This window comes from Delphinapterus leucas, chromosome 13 (genome assembly GCF_059928025.1).
Source record: "Delphinapterus leucas isolate spDelLeu-1000000601 "Yukka" chromosome 13, BTC_Dleu_Yukka2, whole genome shotgun sequence".
NCBI lineage: Eukaryota > Metazoa > Chordata > Mammalia > Artiodactyla > Monodontidae > Delphinapterus > Delphinapterus leucas.
Window position 1 is genome coordinate 7696000 of NC_143141.1, and position 19027 is coordinate 7715026.

Below are 19027 nucleotides of genomic sequence, written 5' to 3' on the forward strand. Positions count from 1 at the left end.
GGTGCTATGCCAGGGGTGGGCTTTATGGCAACAGTGTGTCTCAGCCTTTCCCACCTATTTTGATATGGGCATTTTCTCTGTTGGCTGATGTGTAGGAGTCACTCATCTAGTTTCTGAATTTCTCTCAGAGGAAATTACTCCATGTCTAGTGTATATTCAGTGAGTCCATGAGAGGAGAGAAATTCAGGAGGCTCCTGTGTCACCATGTTGATCCAGAGCCCACTTCAAATATGATTTTTAAAAAGAGTATTAGTAAAGGTGTTTAGGAACAGGGACTCTTATATTCTGTTGGACAGATGTGAACCAATAGACCAATTTTGGAGAACAATTTGACATTATGTTAAAATTTAAAATACTTAATACCATTTGACTCAGAAATTCTATACCAGGAGTTAATCCTATGGAAGAAATTCAGAACCATAAAGAAAATCAATGTACAAGGATTTTTGCCAAAGCATATGGTCGTGGTAATGAAAAAATAGCCACATCTTAATTCTCCATCCCTTGATTAAATTGTAGTACTTCCTGGCAATGCAGTGGCCTGCGCAGCCTTTAGAAAGGATATATTATTTTGACCCTAACTTCTCTTTTCTTGAAGACCTGTGCAGTTTTGAGGGAAAACATTTTAATCTTTTGCTTCTCCTCTTTAAGGATGTTTTAACCTCCTGGTTAAAAAAAAAAAAAATGTCTCCAGGGCTAACCAGCTTTCCTCTAGCCTCTGGATTTGGCTGTCCGTATCTAGAGCACTTCAGTAGACATTTTCTGTCTCCTATAAAGTCATCCTGCTTTTCATATTCATCCTTAAGACTGGGAAACATCTGGCTGGACTTGGGCAATGCCATCCAGTGATTTATAAATCACCTCGCAAACTGAGAAGAAATATTTGGGTAACTTAATAGACAGAAACCTTGTATCCAGAAGGACGTTAGCTGGGAAAGGGCTTGAAGGAGAGAAAGATGTGTACCTTCAGCGGGGTTGGGTCCCCAGCAGCACAGAAGCTGAGACTTTCATTCCTTCCGGTGAACCAGAAATCCTGCCACACCAGGGACTTTTGTCTCAGCCCCGGTGGCTTTCAGGATCTGTTTATGTCCAGGCTGGCCTACCTTGCTGTGTGCCCTGCCTGGATGCTAACACAGTAGCTTTCCTCCTTTACGTCCCATTTCCCCATTGCCTCCTTCAGCTCGTCTGAGATGAGCTCTCAGGCCAGCGTACCAGCTAGACGGCCCTCGCCGTTGCCCCGGGAGAAGTCTATAGGCACAAAGGCAAAGCATCTAAACTGTTTGGAACCCAAAACCAGCTTTTGGAAAGAGGATGCCTCCTGCTTACTCATAATTGTCCCATTTAGGAAAAATACCAGACACTGAGATAGTATCCCCCGTTCCCTCTGTATGCATGATGCTTTAGTGGCAAACGGCATTAGGGAGGCACATTATTGCTTAATAAGCACACTTTCATTATGCCTTCTATTTGACTACGAATAATTAACCAGTTAAATATTAAGTAATTCACTGAGTGAAATAGATTAAAAAACAAACTCATAAATGTCTTCTGTATTCATCCCCTCTTTTCACAAGGTCCAAGCCAAAAGCTGGAAAACTCACTATAAAGGTAGTGGCACAGCAATAATTACCTTCTACGGAGCACCTACTTTGTGCCAGACCCTGCGCTAGGTACTTTGTGTATTTATCGCTAAGCCTTTCAGTAATCCTGCGAGATAGGGTCATTAACACCAGTTTACAGATGAGGACACCCACAGTCAAAATAGGAAACTTGCCCAGGGTCGTTCTGCTGGTTCATGGCAGGGCCAGTATTAGGCAGGGTTGGCCAGTATTAAACTCCAACTCCAAGCCTGTTCTGTTCCACCATTCTGCTTCCCTGTAATTGAGACACGGGTTTCATCAAATGCACATTTCCAGATTGTCTGTCTGTGGAAAGAAGTTCAGGAACGTGTTAAGTGGAAAGCATGGCCAAGAATGTAATTATGACCCTCCTCTCCTTCTAGCCTCCGTGGCCTTCCTTTCTGTCCCAAACCATAGCATCTTTCCCCTTAGATGCCTATGAAAGAGCAGTTTGATTATTGCAAACCACAGCTAGTTCAGAGATTAATTACAACCTTTATGTCTTTACCAGGGCAAATTTCTGAGCATTTGCACTACCACTAAGAGGTGTTGTGTAGATCAGAAGTCAGGTGACAGTGGCATCATTAATAACATGACCTTTCTCACAAGCTGGTCAGAAATTTGACTCACTTCTTGTAAATCTAGACTTAGCATGATTTATTCTCAGCTATTACGGGAAAATACCAGCCCAAGATTCAGAATTTGGGAAAACCTCTTAATGTCCCTCAAATGCTTTAGTCTTTTCTTTAAAGCATTTTTTAAAATTTAAGATTAGACCAATGAGTACTTCTTAGCGGGAGCACAGGGTTTGTAGGAGTGTAGGAAACTAGCAGGTGCCTGTGCGTTGGAGCAGGAATTCAGGGGCGAAGTTGTCACCTGGGTTTAACAAGAGTCGTTAAGTTCCTGCAGCTGTACACTCAACATCAAAACCATCTCCTTTACATTCTGAGAACCCAGTGTAGATTCCACTACTTTTTTTTTTTTGCGGTACGCAGGCCTCTCACTGTTGTGGCCTCTCCTGTTGCGGAGCACAGGTTCCAGACGCACAGGCTCAGCGGCCATGGCTCACGGGCCCAGCCGCTCCACGGCATGTGGGATCTTCCCGGACCAGGGCATGAACCCACGTCCCCTGCATCGGCAGGCGGACTCTCAACCACTGTGCCACCAGGGGAACCCGATTCCACTACTTATAACATTTTAATACAATGTTCTGTTCTAGAAAAAAATCCCCAAATTAAAGCATGGGAATGATAGTATGCTTTAAATATATTCATTTTAAATGAATAGGCTTCATTTAAAATGAATCTTAGAAATGTGTGGTTTTTATTGTTCCAAAAGGTCCCAAGTACATAGATAGAAGAGGGAAAGCATTTAACACAGAGGGACAAGAGAATAGTACAGATCACGTCCACCTTCCTTCTGCTAAAGAAAACTAGAAAACAGCACAACTGCATCCAGAACAAGAAATCTTCAGAAAAGTCCAAAATGAAGAAATCCAGCGTGAGATAGTTTTTTTAAGAGTGACAGTTAGGGCTCCCCTGGTGGCGCAGTGGTTGAGAGTCCGCCTGCTGATGCAGGGGACGCGGGTTCGTGCCCCAGTCTGGGAAGATAACACGTGCCATGGAGTGGCTGGGCCCGTGAGCCATGGCCGCTGAGCTTGCGCGTCCGGAGCCTGTGCTCCGCAGCGGGAGAGACCACAACAGTGAGAGGCCCGCGTACCGGGAACAAAAAAAAAAAAGAGTGACAGTTATATCGACTTCAGTCAAGGCTCTTATCCTTTCCATGAAGAGTCCAGAGTTTGCAGGAACCACTGAAGTCAGGTGGGTGAGAGGTCCGGGACTCCAGCAAATGGGACTGATTTCCTTACAATGAATCACACTCATTACAACGTGAAGGAAATAAGGAAAGGCCAGACACCGCACAGCCTCAGCTTTGTGAGAACTGGAAATCGTACGGACGATTTGCGGGAGCCAATGGGCAGCACAGGTCTTAAGGTGCCCTTGGAGTTTCTGGTTTGAAGGTTTGCTTTGTATCTGTCAGCACCCAATGCTTGCCCTCCTGCCATAAGCCCCTGGAGTCATACTGTTGTCTCATGCATGGGTTCTCCAGTCTGCAAAAGCTGATTTGAAAGCTGCTTCTCGATTTGATTCCAGTTATCTTTACCTATGTGGTCCACCCTCCGTTTTATCCATTGGTGATTAACCTCATTGAGAGCAGAGGAAGGACAGCGACAAGTTAAACAGCTTGGGTGTTGCATGAATTAGAGTAGTCAGTGTTCCAGTCAGAGATTCTCTCACCCAGGGGGATGCGTGCGACCAGAAAATACACATACAGCAACTGGGAATCCCCTTCTCAGGCCAATTTTAGTTCAAATTGGACATATGCCTGGCTTTTCAGTTAAAGAAACAAGATTTCATTGTGATTTTGAGTAACCCTATTTTTACAGATTTCCATTGGTTATTTGCATGTTTTTAATTATAGCAGCCTAAGCGTTACTAAGAAAAATAGGTTTTTACAGACTCACAGACATAGAGAACAGACTTGTGGTTGCCAAAGGGGAAGGAGAGTAGGGGGAGGGATGGATTGGAAGTTTGGGATTAGCAGATGCAAACTATTATATATAGAATGGATAAACAACAGGGTCCTACTGTAGAGCACAGAAAGTTTATCAATATCCTGTGATAAACCATAGTGGAAAAGTATATGAAAAAGAATGTGTATGTGTAACTGAATCACTTCGGTGCATGGCAGAAATTGACATAACACTGTAAATCAGCTACACTTCAATAAAATAATTTTTTTAACAAAGGAAAAATAGGTTTTTAAAAATCTTAGTGAAGAAAATATTTTTATTTTTCAGCAGCTACTGTTTTTCCAAAAGCTTGCCATCAGTGGTTGTGAATGCACTATACTTACTATTTTTTTCAAAGTATAGGTCCCTCTACTGTGGTAACAGAATGAGGATGTTTTTGCATTTTTGTGGATTTAGGGGCCAAATTAGAGATTTTGACTGTGACCCTTGTTCTAAGCCCAAGTCTGCCTAGGCTTCAAGTCTGACCTGGTGTCTGTGTTTACAGACCAGGATCAGATTGACAATTAGAATGTACTTTCCGGTTCTGTCAGGGGAGGAGTGTGTTTCTCCCACTTTATCTCGCCCAATACCCGGCCGGTACTCTGCCTCCCAAGTACAGGCCTGCAGGAGTGTTTTCCTTTCACCAGACACGGTGCTCCTGATAGCTTCCAGCATTGAAAGGATACGCAGTGTAATAAAAATTACCGCGTTCTGTTGTTGGCGACATTTATCTGATAGGAGTGTCATAACATGAATAATACGTGTGAAAGAACTACAGTGCTGAGTGATGGTTCTGAGATGGAAACCGAAAATAAAATAATGCTCTGATCTGCAGTAGCCACTGCCACACATAATAATCAACTCTGGCGTTTTGCATTTGACAGGATTAATTCAGTGTTTTATTTTGAAAAGAGTTTCTGAGCACAGAGCATTCTGGAGTTTACTATGGTCATGGGCCAGGCCTGTGGATGTGGACCCTGAGTTGGCAGTGGTTGTGGAGACATTGCTGAGAGAGAGAAGGAAGTAATTTAATCTCTGTCAAACCTGGCAGCAGTCGTATGTGTTTGGTGGGACAAGTATAATTTATTGTCGCCACCATTTTACAGGCGAGAAAAGAGAATCCCAGAGAGATTAAATGAATGATTAAATGATCCTATTATTTTACCCATTGTGTAGGCCTTTGAGGAGTTACGAGAGAGTTATAAGACGCGATCCCTTCCCTCAAAGAGGTTATCATCTAGTAGGGGTCAAAAAGTTTATAATTTAATACCAGTAACCCATAAAATGAAAACTCACAGCCCCAGGTAGCCTGTAAATGTTAAAGTGACACAAATCGTGGGAAAGGGAGAGGGGGGTGGGCAGCCCTCGCTGAGGACAGCACTGGTCAGTGACCTGATTCAGAGAGAGGCCGGGGGTGAGAAAAAAATGAAGCAGTAAGTGAAGTTGGAATCACATGAAAGGAAAACTGAACGATGTCAGGACAGGAAAATCTCGGGCAGGACAGGAAGCAAACGCATTGGTTTTGGAGGAGGAATGTAATAGGAACGTAACAGACCAGCAACCCTGCAGTGGTCCTTGATGGCGCCCTATGACAGAGCATCCTTAGTGTTTGGAGCAGGGTCACTGGAAGCCACGTGGCATGGTAACTATTTCAGATAAAACACCTCTGTGGCTGTGACCAAGGTAGAATGCACTGGGGAAACGGTAGCCAGGGAGAGAGACCAGGGGAAGTGTTTTTCTATTCACTGAATCTAATAGGAAAGTTAGCATACAGTTTAAATTTGTTCTGATTTCATCTTTTTGCAAACTCAATATACTTCGCAGCTCTTCATAACTGAATGTTTTGAACTCCAAGATTAGATTTCAGGCTAAAATTCAATTTTTGTTTCTTCTCTTTTTTGATAACAAAGAGCTACGGTGCTTAGTGAATGGATACCATAATCCTCCAGCCGTTTGTCCTGAGACAGGCTGATGCAGGTGACATCAGAGCAAGTGGGTAGCTACACAGGGTGGAGGTGGGGTGCAAAATGAGGACACGAGAGTCTGCTCACCTTGAAGCTGTGGATTCTTGGGGCTTGTGGTCAGTCTTGCTGTTCAGTAGACAGGAAAATGGCAACTAGCCCATGTGCCCCATGGCCTTCTGAAGATGGTATATGGAGGAGAGAGAAAGCTGGACAGTTAATGAAAGGCAGTATTCTATACCCCAATCATTTAACCTCTTCTGTTCTTTCATTTAGGACAAAAGTGAGTGTATTTGCTATAAAAAAGACTTGGCATTTTAAGTCTATTTAAGAAATAAGATACTCTGAAATATGTCCCTTGAGTAACTAGACATTTGCTTAGGGAGCTTAACACAATAAGGCTGTGTTAAGACAGATGTATGGATTCTTTTTTTTTTTTTTTTTTTCTTTTTACCGAAGTATAGTTGATTTGCAATGTTCTGTTTCAGGTGTGATTCACAAAGTGATTCAGTTGTACATACGTATATATACATTCTTTTTCAGAGACTTTTCCATTACAGGTTATTACAAAATATTGAATATAGTTCCCTGTGCTATACAGTAGGTCCCTGTTGTTTATTTTCTTGATAAATATATAGGAGTGTGTATCTGCCAATCCCAAGTTCCTGATTTGTCCCTCCCCCTCTTTTCCCCTTTGGTAACCATAAGTTTGTTTTCTATGTCTGTGAGTCTGTTTCTGTTTTGTAAATAAGTTCATTTGTATCATGTTTTTACATTCTTAATCCTGTCAGTTGGCTAAGGAATGTAGACTCAAAAGTGAGGACCTCCCAGTGCTGGGAAATAGGATGTGCCCTCATTTCTAAGTGACAAGAAAATCAAAAAGAAAGAAGGGCAGACAGATCCTGGCAGTGGCAGGGAAGTTTACGAGATCAGAAGGTAGCTACCCAGACCTGGGAGTAATTAGCTTCAAACATTGTATTTCTCTTCCTGTCTTACCTGTGGTCCAGGAAGTGGGTAAAGGACAGCCAAGTGGAGGGAGGAGGAGCAAAGCAGTGATGAGGGGATGGTTGAGGTTAGGTGGTCAGGAGCAGTGACGGGGGTGGGGACCAGTGCATGCAGTGGTGTGGCATCCATGGCCTAGCAATGACATCCTTTGCATCCTTTCCCTGTGAAGAAAATAATCCCAAGCAAACTAAGTGAAGTTTTAGCAGCTACGAAAAGTTTTACCTTTGCTTTTATTTTAAATCACTGCCAGAAATAAGGTACAAATTAAATACGTTTTTAAAAATCAGATCTTCCCTCACTGACTGCTATTATTATGTCAGAGATCTGCTCTGATGAGAAAACTTAAGGACGTTTTTTACAGGATAAAGTACAAGTCATACTTAGGAATCATAATAGTCTCTTTAAATAACTTTCAGTTTTAGTAATATATAGTTTGTATTAATTATTACTAGCTTAATTACAGATTACATTTGCACAATACTTCATTCTTTTATCAAAACACTTTCCCAGATACTCTGTCATCTCAGATTCCCAATATCTAAAACACAGAGAGAAATTCTATTTCTCATTTTAGAGAGAATTCTGAAAATCAGCTTGGTATTAATCAGCTGGTTTTTATTGAATGATTAAACGCAAGGGAACCATGCTCATATATATGAGCTCTCATTTAATCATTTAGTCCCCATGATTCAACCATGATATAGTTAACACCTACATTTCCTCTGGTTCAGAGATGATGCCCCAAACTGAGATCTGATTGATTCCGGAGTCTTTGGTTTGAAATCACTACAATTGGCTGAAGATGTGACTTACCTAAGCTCACTGAGCTAGTAAGTGATGGAAGAGGAAATAAAAATAGTCTATTTTCCCTTAATTTTCCCATGTAACCCTAATGGAGAATTTTAATACGATGAATAATCAGTCTTAAAAACTCATTGCACAGTAAATAAAAACAAATATATTTAAATGGTTGCTATAAATAATTCTTATGTTTTGGGAAATTCTAACAGATTTAATTGTTTTAAGCAAGCTGTCTTTACTATTCCTTTGTATATTTAGTAGTACTCATTAGATGGAAAAATCACCTGGAAATACTTAGCTATAATTAAAGTAATGTTAGCAAGCAATTTTGCATTGAAATATAGGCGTTCAGTTCAACTCAACAAGTTAATTTTGGGCAAGGTGTTTTATTTAGTCTACACAAAGATGAGTAGACAGTATCCCTCTTGGAGGAAATGTTCAGTCCTTCTTTAGAGGACTGTTCTTGAAAGAGATGGTTAGGATTCCTAAGCATGATTTTTATTCTACATTGGGGGAAGGGTATCAGAAGAGGAGGAAATGATTGAATGCAGATTGAGGTGTATACTCATAAAACTACAACACAAAAAGGAATGTAACAGTTGCTGTGAAAAAGAAAGGAAAAGAAAGTGCCTTGGAGGAGGATGAGAAGGGAGCTCTCATATCATATTGGAACAGAAGGGGAATCAGCAGAGGCTTCAAGACAGATGTAATATTTGAGATGAGCCTTCATGGATGGCTAGAAATCCAAAAGGCACATGGCGATAGGGCATTCACACACAAAGGGGTTGCTGTAAGTAAAAGCAGAGACGGTAGTTTGTCTTACATGTAGTGTGTGTAGTTTAGCAAAAAGGCACAAGGCTGAAAACTAGGACCTTGTTGTAGAAGGTCTCGAATGCAGTAGAGTAAAAAACAAATACCAGACTGGTACTAACACGATAGATTGTGCAAGTATCAGTGGTGGCAGTTAATCTTTTTGAGTTTTGACTTCCTCACCTGCAATATGGAGATGATAATAATTACATTAAGGGTTGGATGTCCATGAGAAAACTTGTGTGGAATTAGTACTCTGAAAACCATAAAACGCAACCAGTGGCATCATCACCATCGTTATTGCTGTGTACGTGATGGCATATGAAGATTGTAGAGCAGGGGAGCTTTTTGTTTGGATCTGCACTTAAGGAGAATTAAGTTGGCAGGGATGTGTAGGATTTATTAATAATGGAAGAAAGAGAACCATCAGAAACCATTAATGAGAGGAGATGGGTTCAATATGGCGGAGTAGAAGGACGTGTGCTCACTCCCGCTTGCAAGAGCACCGGAATCACAGCTAGCTGCTGAACAATCATCGACAGGAAGACACTGGAACTCACCAAAAGAGATACCCCACATCCAAAGACAAAGGAGACGCCACAGTGAGATGGTAGGAGGGGCGCAATCACAACCAAATCAAATCCCATAACTGCTGGGTGGGTGACTCACAAACTGGAGAACAGTTACACCACAGAAGTCCACCCACTGGAGTGAAGGTTCTGAGCCCCACGTCAGGCTTCCCAACCTGGGGGTCCAGCAACGGGAGGAGGAATTCCTAGAGAATCAGACTGAAGGCTAGCGGGATTTGATTACAGGACTTTGACAGGACTGTGGGAAACAGAGCCTCCACTCTTGGAGGGCACACACAAAGTAGTGTGCACATCAGGTCCCAGAGGAAGGAGCAGTGACCCCATACCATCAGGTGTTGGACCTACCTGCTAGTGTTGGAGGGATTCCTCCAAAGGCAGGGGGCGGCTGTGGCTCACCGCAGGGACAAGGACACTGGGAGCAGAAGTTCTGGGAAGTACTTCTTGGCGTGAGCCCCCCCCCCCCCCGGAGTCTGCCATTAGCCCCACCAAAGAGCCTGGAGCTGCCAGTGCTGGGTCGCCTCAAGCCAGACAACCAACAGGGAGGGAACCCAGCCCCACCAATCTGCAGACAAGTGGATTAAGTTTTACTGAGCTCTGCCCACCGGAACAACACCCAGCTGTACGCACCACCAGTCCCTCCCATCAGGAAGCTTGCACAAACCTCTTAGATAGCCTCATCCACCAGAGGGCAGACAGCAGAAACAAGAAGAACTACAGTCCTGCAGGCTGTGGAATGAAAACCACATTCACATAAAAGTAGACAAAATGAAAAGGCAGAGGACTATGTACCAGATGAAGGAACAAGATAAAACCCCAGAAAAACAACTAAATGAAGTGGAGATGGGCAACGTTCCAGAAAAAGAATTTAGAATAATGATAGTGAAGATGATCCAGGACCTCAGAAAAAGAATGGAGGCAAAGATCGAGAAGATGCAAGAAATGTTTAACAGGGACTTCCCTGGTGGTGCAAGGGTTAATAATCCACCTGCCAATGCAGGGGACATGGGTTCGATCTCTGGTCAGGGAAGATCCCACATGCCGTGGAGCAACTAAGCCCATGTGCCACAACTACTGAGCCTGCACTCTAGAGCCCACAAACCACAACTACTGAGCCTGAATGCCACAACTGCTGAAGCCCACATGCCTAGAGCCCGTGCTCCACAACAAGAGAAGCCACCACAATGAGAAGACCGTGCACCGCAGCAAAGAATATCCCCCGCTCGACACAACTAGAGAAAGCCCGCACACAGCAACGAAGACCCAATGCAGCCAAAAATAAATAAATAATAAATAAATTTATTTTTAAGAAAAAGAAGTGTTTAACAAGGATGTAGAAGAATTAAAGAACTAACACCTAGAAGAATTAGAGAACAAACAAACAGAGATGAACAATACAATAACTGAAATGAAAAATACACTAAAAGTAATCAATAGCAAAATAACTGAGGCAGAAGAACGGATAAGCAATCTGGAAGAAAGAATGGTGGAAGTCACTGCCGTGGGACAGAATAAAGAAAAAAAGAATGAAAAGAAATGAGGACAGCCTATGAGACCTCTGGGACAACATTAAACTCACCAACATTCTCATATAGGGGTCCCAGAAGGAGAAGAGAGAGAGAAAGGACCCGAGAAAATATTTGAAGAGATTATAGTTGAAAACTTCCCTAACATGGGAAAGGAAATAGCCACCCAAGTCCAGGAAGCACAGAGAGTCCCAGGCAGGATAAACCCAAAGAGAAACAGACGGACACACATAGTAATCAAACTGACAAAAATTAAAGACAAAGGAAAATTATTAAAAACAGCAAGGGGAAAATGACAAATAACATACAAGGGAAGTCCCATAAGGTTAACAGCAGAAACTCTACAAGCCAGAAGGGGAGTGGCATGATATATTTAAAGTGATGAAAGGGAAAAACCTACAACCAAGATTACTCTACCCAGTAAGGATCTCATTCAGATTCCACAGAGAAATTAAAAGCTTAACAGACAAGCAAAAGCTAAGAGAATTCAGCACCACCAAACCAGCTCTACAGCAAATGCTAAAGGAACTTCTCTAAGTGGGAAACACAAGAGAAGTAAAGGACCTACAAAAACAAACCCAAAACAATTAAGAAAATGGTCATAGGAACATACATATCGGTAATTACCGTAAATATGAATGGATTAACTGCTCCAACCAAAAGACACGGGCTCACTGAGTGGATACAGAAACAAGAACCATATATATGCTGTCTGCAAGACACCCATTTCAGACCTAGGGACACATACAGACTGAAACTGAGGGGATGGAAAAAGATATTCCATGCCAGTGGAAATCAAAGGAAGCTGGAGAAGCAATACTCATATCAGATAAAATAGACTTTAAAGTAAAGAATGTTACAAGAGACAAGGAAGGACACTACATATGATCAATGGATCAATCCAAGAAGAAGATATAACAATGTTAAATATATCTGCACCCAACATAGGAGCACCTCAGTACATAAGGCAAATGCTAACAGCTATATAAGAGGAAATTGATGGTAACACAATAGTAGTGGGGGACTTTAACACCTCACTTACACCAATGGACAGATCATGCAGACAGAAAATTAATAAGGAAACACAAGCTTTAAAGGACACAATAGACCAGATGGATTTAATTGATATTTATAGGACATTCCATCTGAAAACAGCAGATTACACTTTCTTCTCAAGTTCACATGGAACATTCTCCAGGATAGATCATATCTTGGGTCACAAATCAAGCCTCGGTAAATTTAAGAAAATTGAAATCACATCAAGCATCTTTTCCATCCACAGCACTGTAAGATTAGAAATCAGTTACAGGGGAAAAACGTAAGAAACATAAATACATGGAGGCTAAACAATATGTTACTAAATAACCAAGAGACCACTGAAGAAATCAAAGAGGAAGTAAAAAAATACCTAGAGACAAATGACAATGAAAACACGATGATCCAAAACCTATGGGATGCAGCAAAAGCAGTTCTGAGAGCAAAGTTTATAGCAGTGCAATCCTACCTCAAGAAACAAGAGAAATCTCATATAAACATTCTAACCTTACACCTAAAGGAACTAGAGAAAGAAGAACAAACAAAACCCAAAGTTAGTAGAAGGAAAGAAATCATAAAGATCAGAGCAGAAATAAATGAAATAGAAACAAAAAAAATAGCAAAGATCAATAAAACTACAAGCTGGTTCTTTGAGAAGATAAAATTGATAAACCTTTAGCTACACTCATCAAGAAAAAGAGGCAGAGGACTCAAATCAATAAAATTAGAAATGAAAAAGGAGAAGTTACAATGGACACTGCCGAAATACAAAGCATCCTAAGAGACTGCTACAAGCAACTCTATGCCAATAAAATGGACAACCTGGAAGAAACTGACAAATTCTTAGAAAGGTATAACCTTCCAAGACTGACCCAGGAAGAAACAGAAAATATGAACAGACCAATCACAAGTAATGAAGTTGAAACAGTGATTAAAAATCTTCCAACAAACAAAAGTCCAGGACCAGATGGCTTCACAGGTGAATTCTATCAAACATTTAGAGAAGAGCTAACACCCATCCTTCTCAAACTCTTCCATAAAACTGTAGAGGAAGGAACACTCCCAAACTCATTCTATGAGACCACCATCACCCTGATACCAAACCAGACAATGATACTACAAAAAAAGCAAATTACAGACCAATATCACTGACGAATATAGATGCAAAAATCCTCAAGAAAATACTAGCAGACAGAATCCAACAACACATTAAAAGGATCACACACCATGACCAACTGGGATTTATCCCAGGGATGCAAGGATTCTTCAGTATATGCAAATCAATCAATGTGACACACCATATTAACAAATTGAAGAATAAAAACAATGTGGTCATCTCAATAGACACAGAAAAAGATTTTGACAAAATTCAACACCAATTTATGATAAAAAACTCTCCAGAAAGTAAGCATAGAGGGAACCTACCTCCACATAATAAAGGCCATATATGACAAACCCACAGCAAACATCATTCTCAATGGTGGAAAACTGAAAGCACTTCCTCTCAGATCAGGAAGAAGATAAGGATGTCCACTCTCACCACTATGATTCAACATAGTTTTGGAAGTCCTAGCCACAGCAATCAGAGAAGAAAAAGAAATAAAAGGAATACAAATTGGAAAAGAAGAAGTGAAACTGTCACTGTTTGCAGATGACATGGTACTATACATTGATAATCCTGAAGATGCTACCAGAAAACTACTAGAGCTAATCAATGAATTTGGTAAAGTTGCAGGATACAAAATTAATACACAGAAATCTTTTGCATTCCTATACACTAACAACGAAAGGTCAGAAAGAGAAATTAAGAAAACAATCCCATTCCCCATTGCAACAAAAGGAATAAAATACTTAGGAATAACCCTACCTAAGGAGGTAAAAGACCTGTACTCAGAAAACTATATGACACTAATGAGAGAAATCAAAGATAACACAAACAGCTGGAGAGATATACCATGTTCTTGGATTGGAAGAATCAATATTGTGAAAATGACTGTACTGCCCAAAGCAATCTACAGATTCAGTGCAATCCCTATCAAATTACCAATGACATTTTTTACAGAACTAGAACAAAAGATCTTAAAATTTGCATGGAGAACACAGAGGACCCTGAATAGCCAAAGCAGTCTTGAGGGAAAAAAATGGACCTGGGGGAATCAGACTCCCTGACTTCAGACTATACTACAAAGCTACAGTAATCAAGACAGTATGGTACTGGCACAAAAACGGAAATATAGATCAATGGAACAGGATAGAAAGCCCAGAGATAAACCCATCCACCTGTGGTCAAGTAATCTATGACAAAGGAGGCAAGGATACACAATGGAGAGAAGACAGTGTCTTCAGTAAGTGGTGCTGGGAAAACTGGACAGGTACATGTAAAAGAATGAAACTAGAACACTCCCTAACACCATACACGAAAATAAACTCAAAATGGATTAAAGACCTAAATGTAAGACCAAACACTGTAAAACTCTTAGAAGAAAACAAACGAAGAACACTCTTTACATAAATCACAGCAAGATCCTTTTCGACCCACCTCCTAGAGTAATGGAAATAAAAACAAAAATAAACAAATGGGACCTAGTGAAACTTAAAAGCTTTTGCACAGCAAAGGAAACTATAAACAAGACGAAAAGACAACCCTCAGAATGGGAGATAATGTTTGCCAATGAATCAGCAAAGGGTTAATCTCCAAAATATGTAAACAACTTATGCAGCTCAATATTACAAAAACAACCCAATGAATAAATGGGCCTACGACCTAAAGAGACATTTCTCCAAAGGAGACATACAGATGGCCAAGAGGCACATGAAAAGCTGCTCAACATCACTAATTAATAGAGAAGTGCCAGTCAAAACTACAGTGAAGTATCACCTCACACTGGCTAGAATGGGCATCATAAGAAAATCTAGAAACAACAAATGCTGGAGTGGGTGTGGAGAAGAGGGAATCCTCTTGCACTGCTGGTGGGAATGTAAATTGATACAGCCACTATGGAGAACAGTATGGAGTTTCCTTAAAAAACAAAAACTAAAATTACCATATGACCCAGCAATCCCACTACTGGGCACATGCCCAGAGAAAACCATAATTCAAAAAGACACATGCACCCCAATGTTCATTGCAGCACTGTTTACAATAGCCAGGTCATAGAAGCAACCCAAATGCCCATTGACAGATGAATGGTTAAAGAAGTGGTACATATATACAATGGAGTATTACTCAACCATAAAAAGGAACGAAATTGGGTCATTTGTAGAGGCGCGGATGGACCTAGGGACTGTCATATAGAGTGAAATAAGAAAGAGAGAAACAAATATCGTATATTAACACATATATGTGGAATCTAGAAAAATGGTACAGATGTGAACTGGTTTGCAAGGCAGAAATAGACACACAGATGTAGAAAACAAACGTGTGGACACCAAGGGGGGAAAGTGGCGGTGAGGTGTGGTGAGAAGAATTGGGAAATTGGGATTGACATATATACACTAATATGTATAAAATAGATAACTAATAAGAACCTGCTGTTTAAAACAATAAATAAATAAAATAAACTTTAAAAAATAAAAAAAGAAACCATTAATGTCCTCTGGTTAAAAATAATGAAGGTGTGGTTAGGGTGGTAGTTCAGGTAACCAGAAAGCAAGGTAGAGACATTGCAGAGATACTAATTCAAAAACGTACTGAGCACCACCTGTCTTCCTGGACACAAATTCAGCAGGGCTGCTTAGCATCCTCTTCAAAAGAGGCAACAGGGTCAGATACAGGACGGAACAGGCAGGTACTTGGGGAGCAGAGGAGCGAGGGTCATAAAGGGACACTGGATCTTCCTTTGCTTTCCACTGGAGAAACCTTGGTAACATCAGGATGGAGAAGGGACACCTCGAGTGTCTAGGAGTTTGACCACCCAATGGCACATGTGTCACAGTAGGTGAGAGGTGATATAGGGTCAGTGAATCTTTCCCCGGTGGGTTTGAACACGCTCACTGTCCTTGCTCTCCGTGTGGGTCCACGCTCTCTCTGCTGGGGGGAGAGAGTTACCCAAGAAAAGAAGGCACAAGAGCAGCCTCAAGAAACTCTCCCTTCAGACGCCTGACAGATTCCCTTTTCAACCTCCCGCCCCACAACCAAGGGAAGTGAGAAATTGTCTTCACCTAAAGAAAGAATTTCTTACTTTTCTCAAAGTGGATCAACTCCTGCCTCTGTACTTGCTTAGATTTGGAAGTGGAAGGAGTCAAGAAATAGGGTTCAGACCTGATTTGTAAATTCCAAGTCACTTTCCTGGTAATCAGAAATGGATTCGATTTAATTCCACACTCATTTAGTGAATGCAAATATCTTCCAGGAGAAGGAACTGGAGAAAAATACTGAATGTTAATGCAACAAACCTCTCCCCACCTTGCTCTCTCTCACAGTTTAGTGAGAGTGTATGTCAAAAAGTATATGAAATATTACATGCTGAGTCTAAGTTGTGTTCTTAATACTGTTATAAAAATCACAGCACTCTCTTTTTATTTCATATGTGTAACTGGTTTTTTCACTTCTCCATGAATGACATTTTTATGAAGACCAAAATGATGTGTGGGACCTATTGGAAACTTACACTGATAGGAGTTTCTAATAAAATAAATAGCCCCGCTAATAATGATCCCTAATGTTAAAAGTACTTTGTTCATTACTTCAGAAACTTCCTGTAAATTTTGTGGGAAGCAGCTCCCTTTGTATGGCATTTTACATAGACCTTTTACTACTGGGCTGTCCCTTTACTTAGGAGCTTAAATGAAATGAAAATAGGTCAGGCTTGTAGATCTTTTTAAGGTATAAAGGGTTGATGGCAATAGCCATTGAACCAAGAATTGGTAAGATTAGGGAAAGAAATTATAAAAGTGGGTTTTAAATCCTTTTTTTAAAAAATCCCTTTCATATCTATTCATCTCTTGTTCATTCCTTATCCCGTCTATGCTTATTAAGGCAGACTTGTGAAACTGCTTTGTATGCTACTGAGTTTAAATACTCTCTGTATTACAATGTTTGTTTTTTCCTCCCTTTAGGAGATGACCTGGCTTCCACCACTTTCAGCTATTCCAGCACCTGGAAAAGTGGAACCGAGCAAATTTCCATTTCCAAATAAGGTGAGATCCTGCATTGCCCAGGTTGAATAGGCTTTTTACTCACACAGAGATTTTTAGTGGACAGTGGGTTTCCCTTGATTGTCTTTTCCTCTGTAAATATTCCTGCTACAGGCACGTGGATCTGATTTTCAACAGTTTGCAAGCATAGGTCTGTTCATTCCAAGGGAAGAAATCAAACTTGCAGTCCTACCTACCTCCACTTCCATACTTCCTGCAAAATATGATGAATACTACAATTATCATGTTATCTAAAAGCACTTGTGAAGTTGAAATGCATCTTACGATCATTTTATACATCCAGTGTGATTGTATGTCTTGTTTTTTCCTGAAAAGCTGTTATTAAATTAATGATGTATTTTAAAATCAGTGTCTTAGAATTGAGGACATGAAGTATATAATTTCTCGGTTATCTTTTATAAAGCTGAAAATATTTTCTGGGACTTAAAAAAAATGATTTCCGTATTTTCTAAGAACCAGCATACACAGAATATCAGCTACAAAATATATTTAAATTATACGTGAGTCTAATAAGTTTTGATTTTTATTAACCATCCAACACGTAATTACATATTCATTATAAAGGTGAAATTATGCACATAGAAGAAGCAAAATATGAAAGTTTCTCATGCCCTTGTCCAGATTTTACTTCCCTACCCACAGGTTACTATCAAGAGTTTGGTGTGTACCATTTCAGTCATTTTCCCTGTGTGTTATATACACATATGTGCATATGCAGTTTTTTAAAAATCCTAAATGGTACTAAAAGTACTTTTTCTAAGAGTAGACTTTTTCCCAGATACACACAGTACATAAATATCATTGCTAAATATTAACATCACAATGTTCTAAAGTAAATTATTGAAATAATAATTCATTATTATCCCAATGGTAAATTGCATTCTAAGAGTCGGTTTTTATTTCCCTTAACAAGGCGTATTTAGAGATCTTTCCAAGTGAATATGTAGAGATTTTCTTACTTTTTCTTAACAGCAGCAAAATATCTCATAGTGTGAATTTGCTGTAATTTATTTGCTCAAGCTTCTTTAATGGACATTGAGACTGTTAATGGTTCGCTGTTAACACAAGCACTGTTACAACACACAGTTTTTGTAAGTGCCTCTGTGTGTGCCTCTTATTCAGTGTCTCTTGTCCAGACATCTAGAACAGGAGCTGGGGTGCTGGAGGCATCAGAAGCCTTATTTACCCTTGACTATGTTTCAAGAGTATTTTTTTATGAATCTTTGCCAGTGTTTAATATTATCTGGTTTTTTATCATCGTGTCTGTAGTATGGATGAAAAACTGTTATTTCGTTAATTTGCACTTCTCCAGTAATTTCTGAGTTTGAGCATTGACTGTTTTTCCTTTGCAAATTGCACATTCATGTCCATTGCCACTTTAAAAAAATGATTCGGGGCTTCCCTGGTGGCGCAGTGGTTGAGAGTCCACCTGCCGATGCAGGGGACACAGGTTCGTGCCCCTGTCTGGGAAGATCCCACATGCCGCAGAGCGTCTGGGCCTGTGAGCCATGGCCGCTGAGCCTGCGCATCCGGAGCCTGTGCTCCGCAACGGGAGAGGCCACAGCAGTGAGAGGCCTGTGTACCGCAAAAAAAAAAAAAGATTCATAGGAACTCCTTATATCTTACTCATTTGCCTGTTCTATATGATGCAACTATTTTCTTGCAACCTTACTTATGTACCTTTTATACTAGCAAAGTGTTTAATTTTCATGTCAGAGAAAAAAGATCTTTCCCGGCCCAACATTCTAACAACGTTCTCTATTTTATTGTAATTCTTTTATAATTTTTGTTTTTAGGTTTAAAAATTTTGTTTGCTTGCATTGGTGTGTCATAGGATCCCAGCCTTATTCTCTTCATTGGTTGAGTAGATTATGACAACACTATCAACAAATTAGCCCATCTTCCCCCCACTGGTTTGAAATACCACCTACGCCAACAACCGAAAGTCTCATAA

General features: G+C 40.4%; 1 protein-coding gene across 9 annotated transcripts in view; it reads left to right on the forward strand.

Moving 5' to 3' along the window:
* The window catches only part of AFF3 (ALF transcription elongation factor 3), a 605847-nt gene that overhangs the window by 390976 nt on the left and 195844 nt on the right, over positions 1 to 19027 (forward strand). For all 9 annotated transcript variants that reach the window (XM_089922650.1, XM_089922649.1, XM_089922648.1 and 6 more), the window contains one exon: positions 16975 to 17055. In XM_089922650.1, the coding sequence (XP_089778776.1) occupies positions 16975 to 17055 (81 nt within the window). The remainder of the gene's footprint in view (positions 1 to 16974; positions 17056 to 19027) is intronic.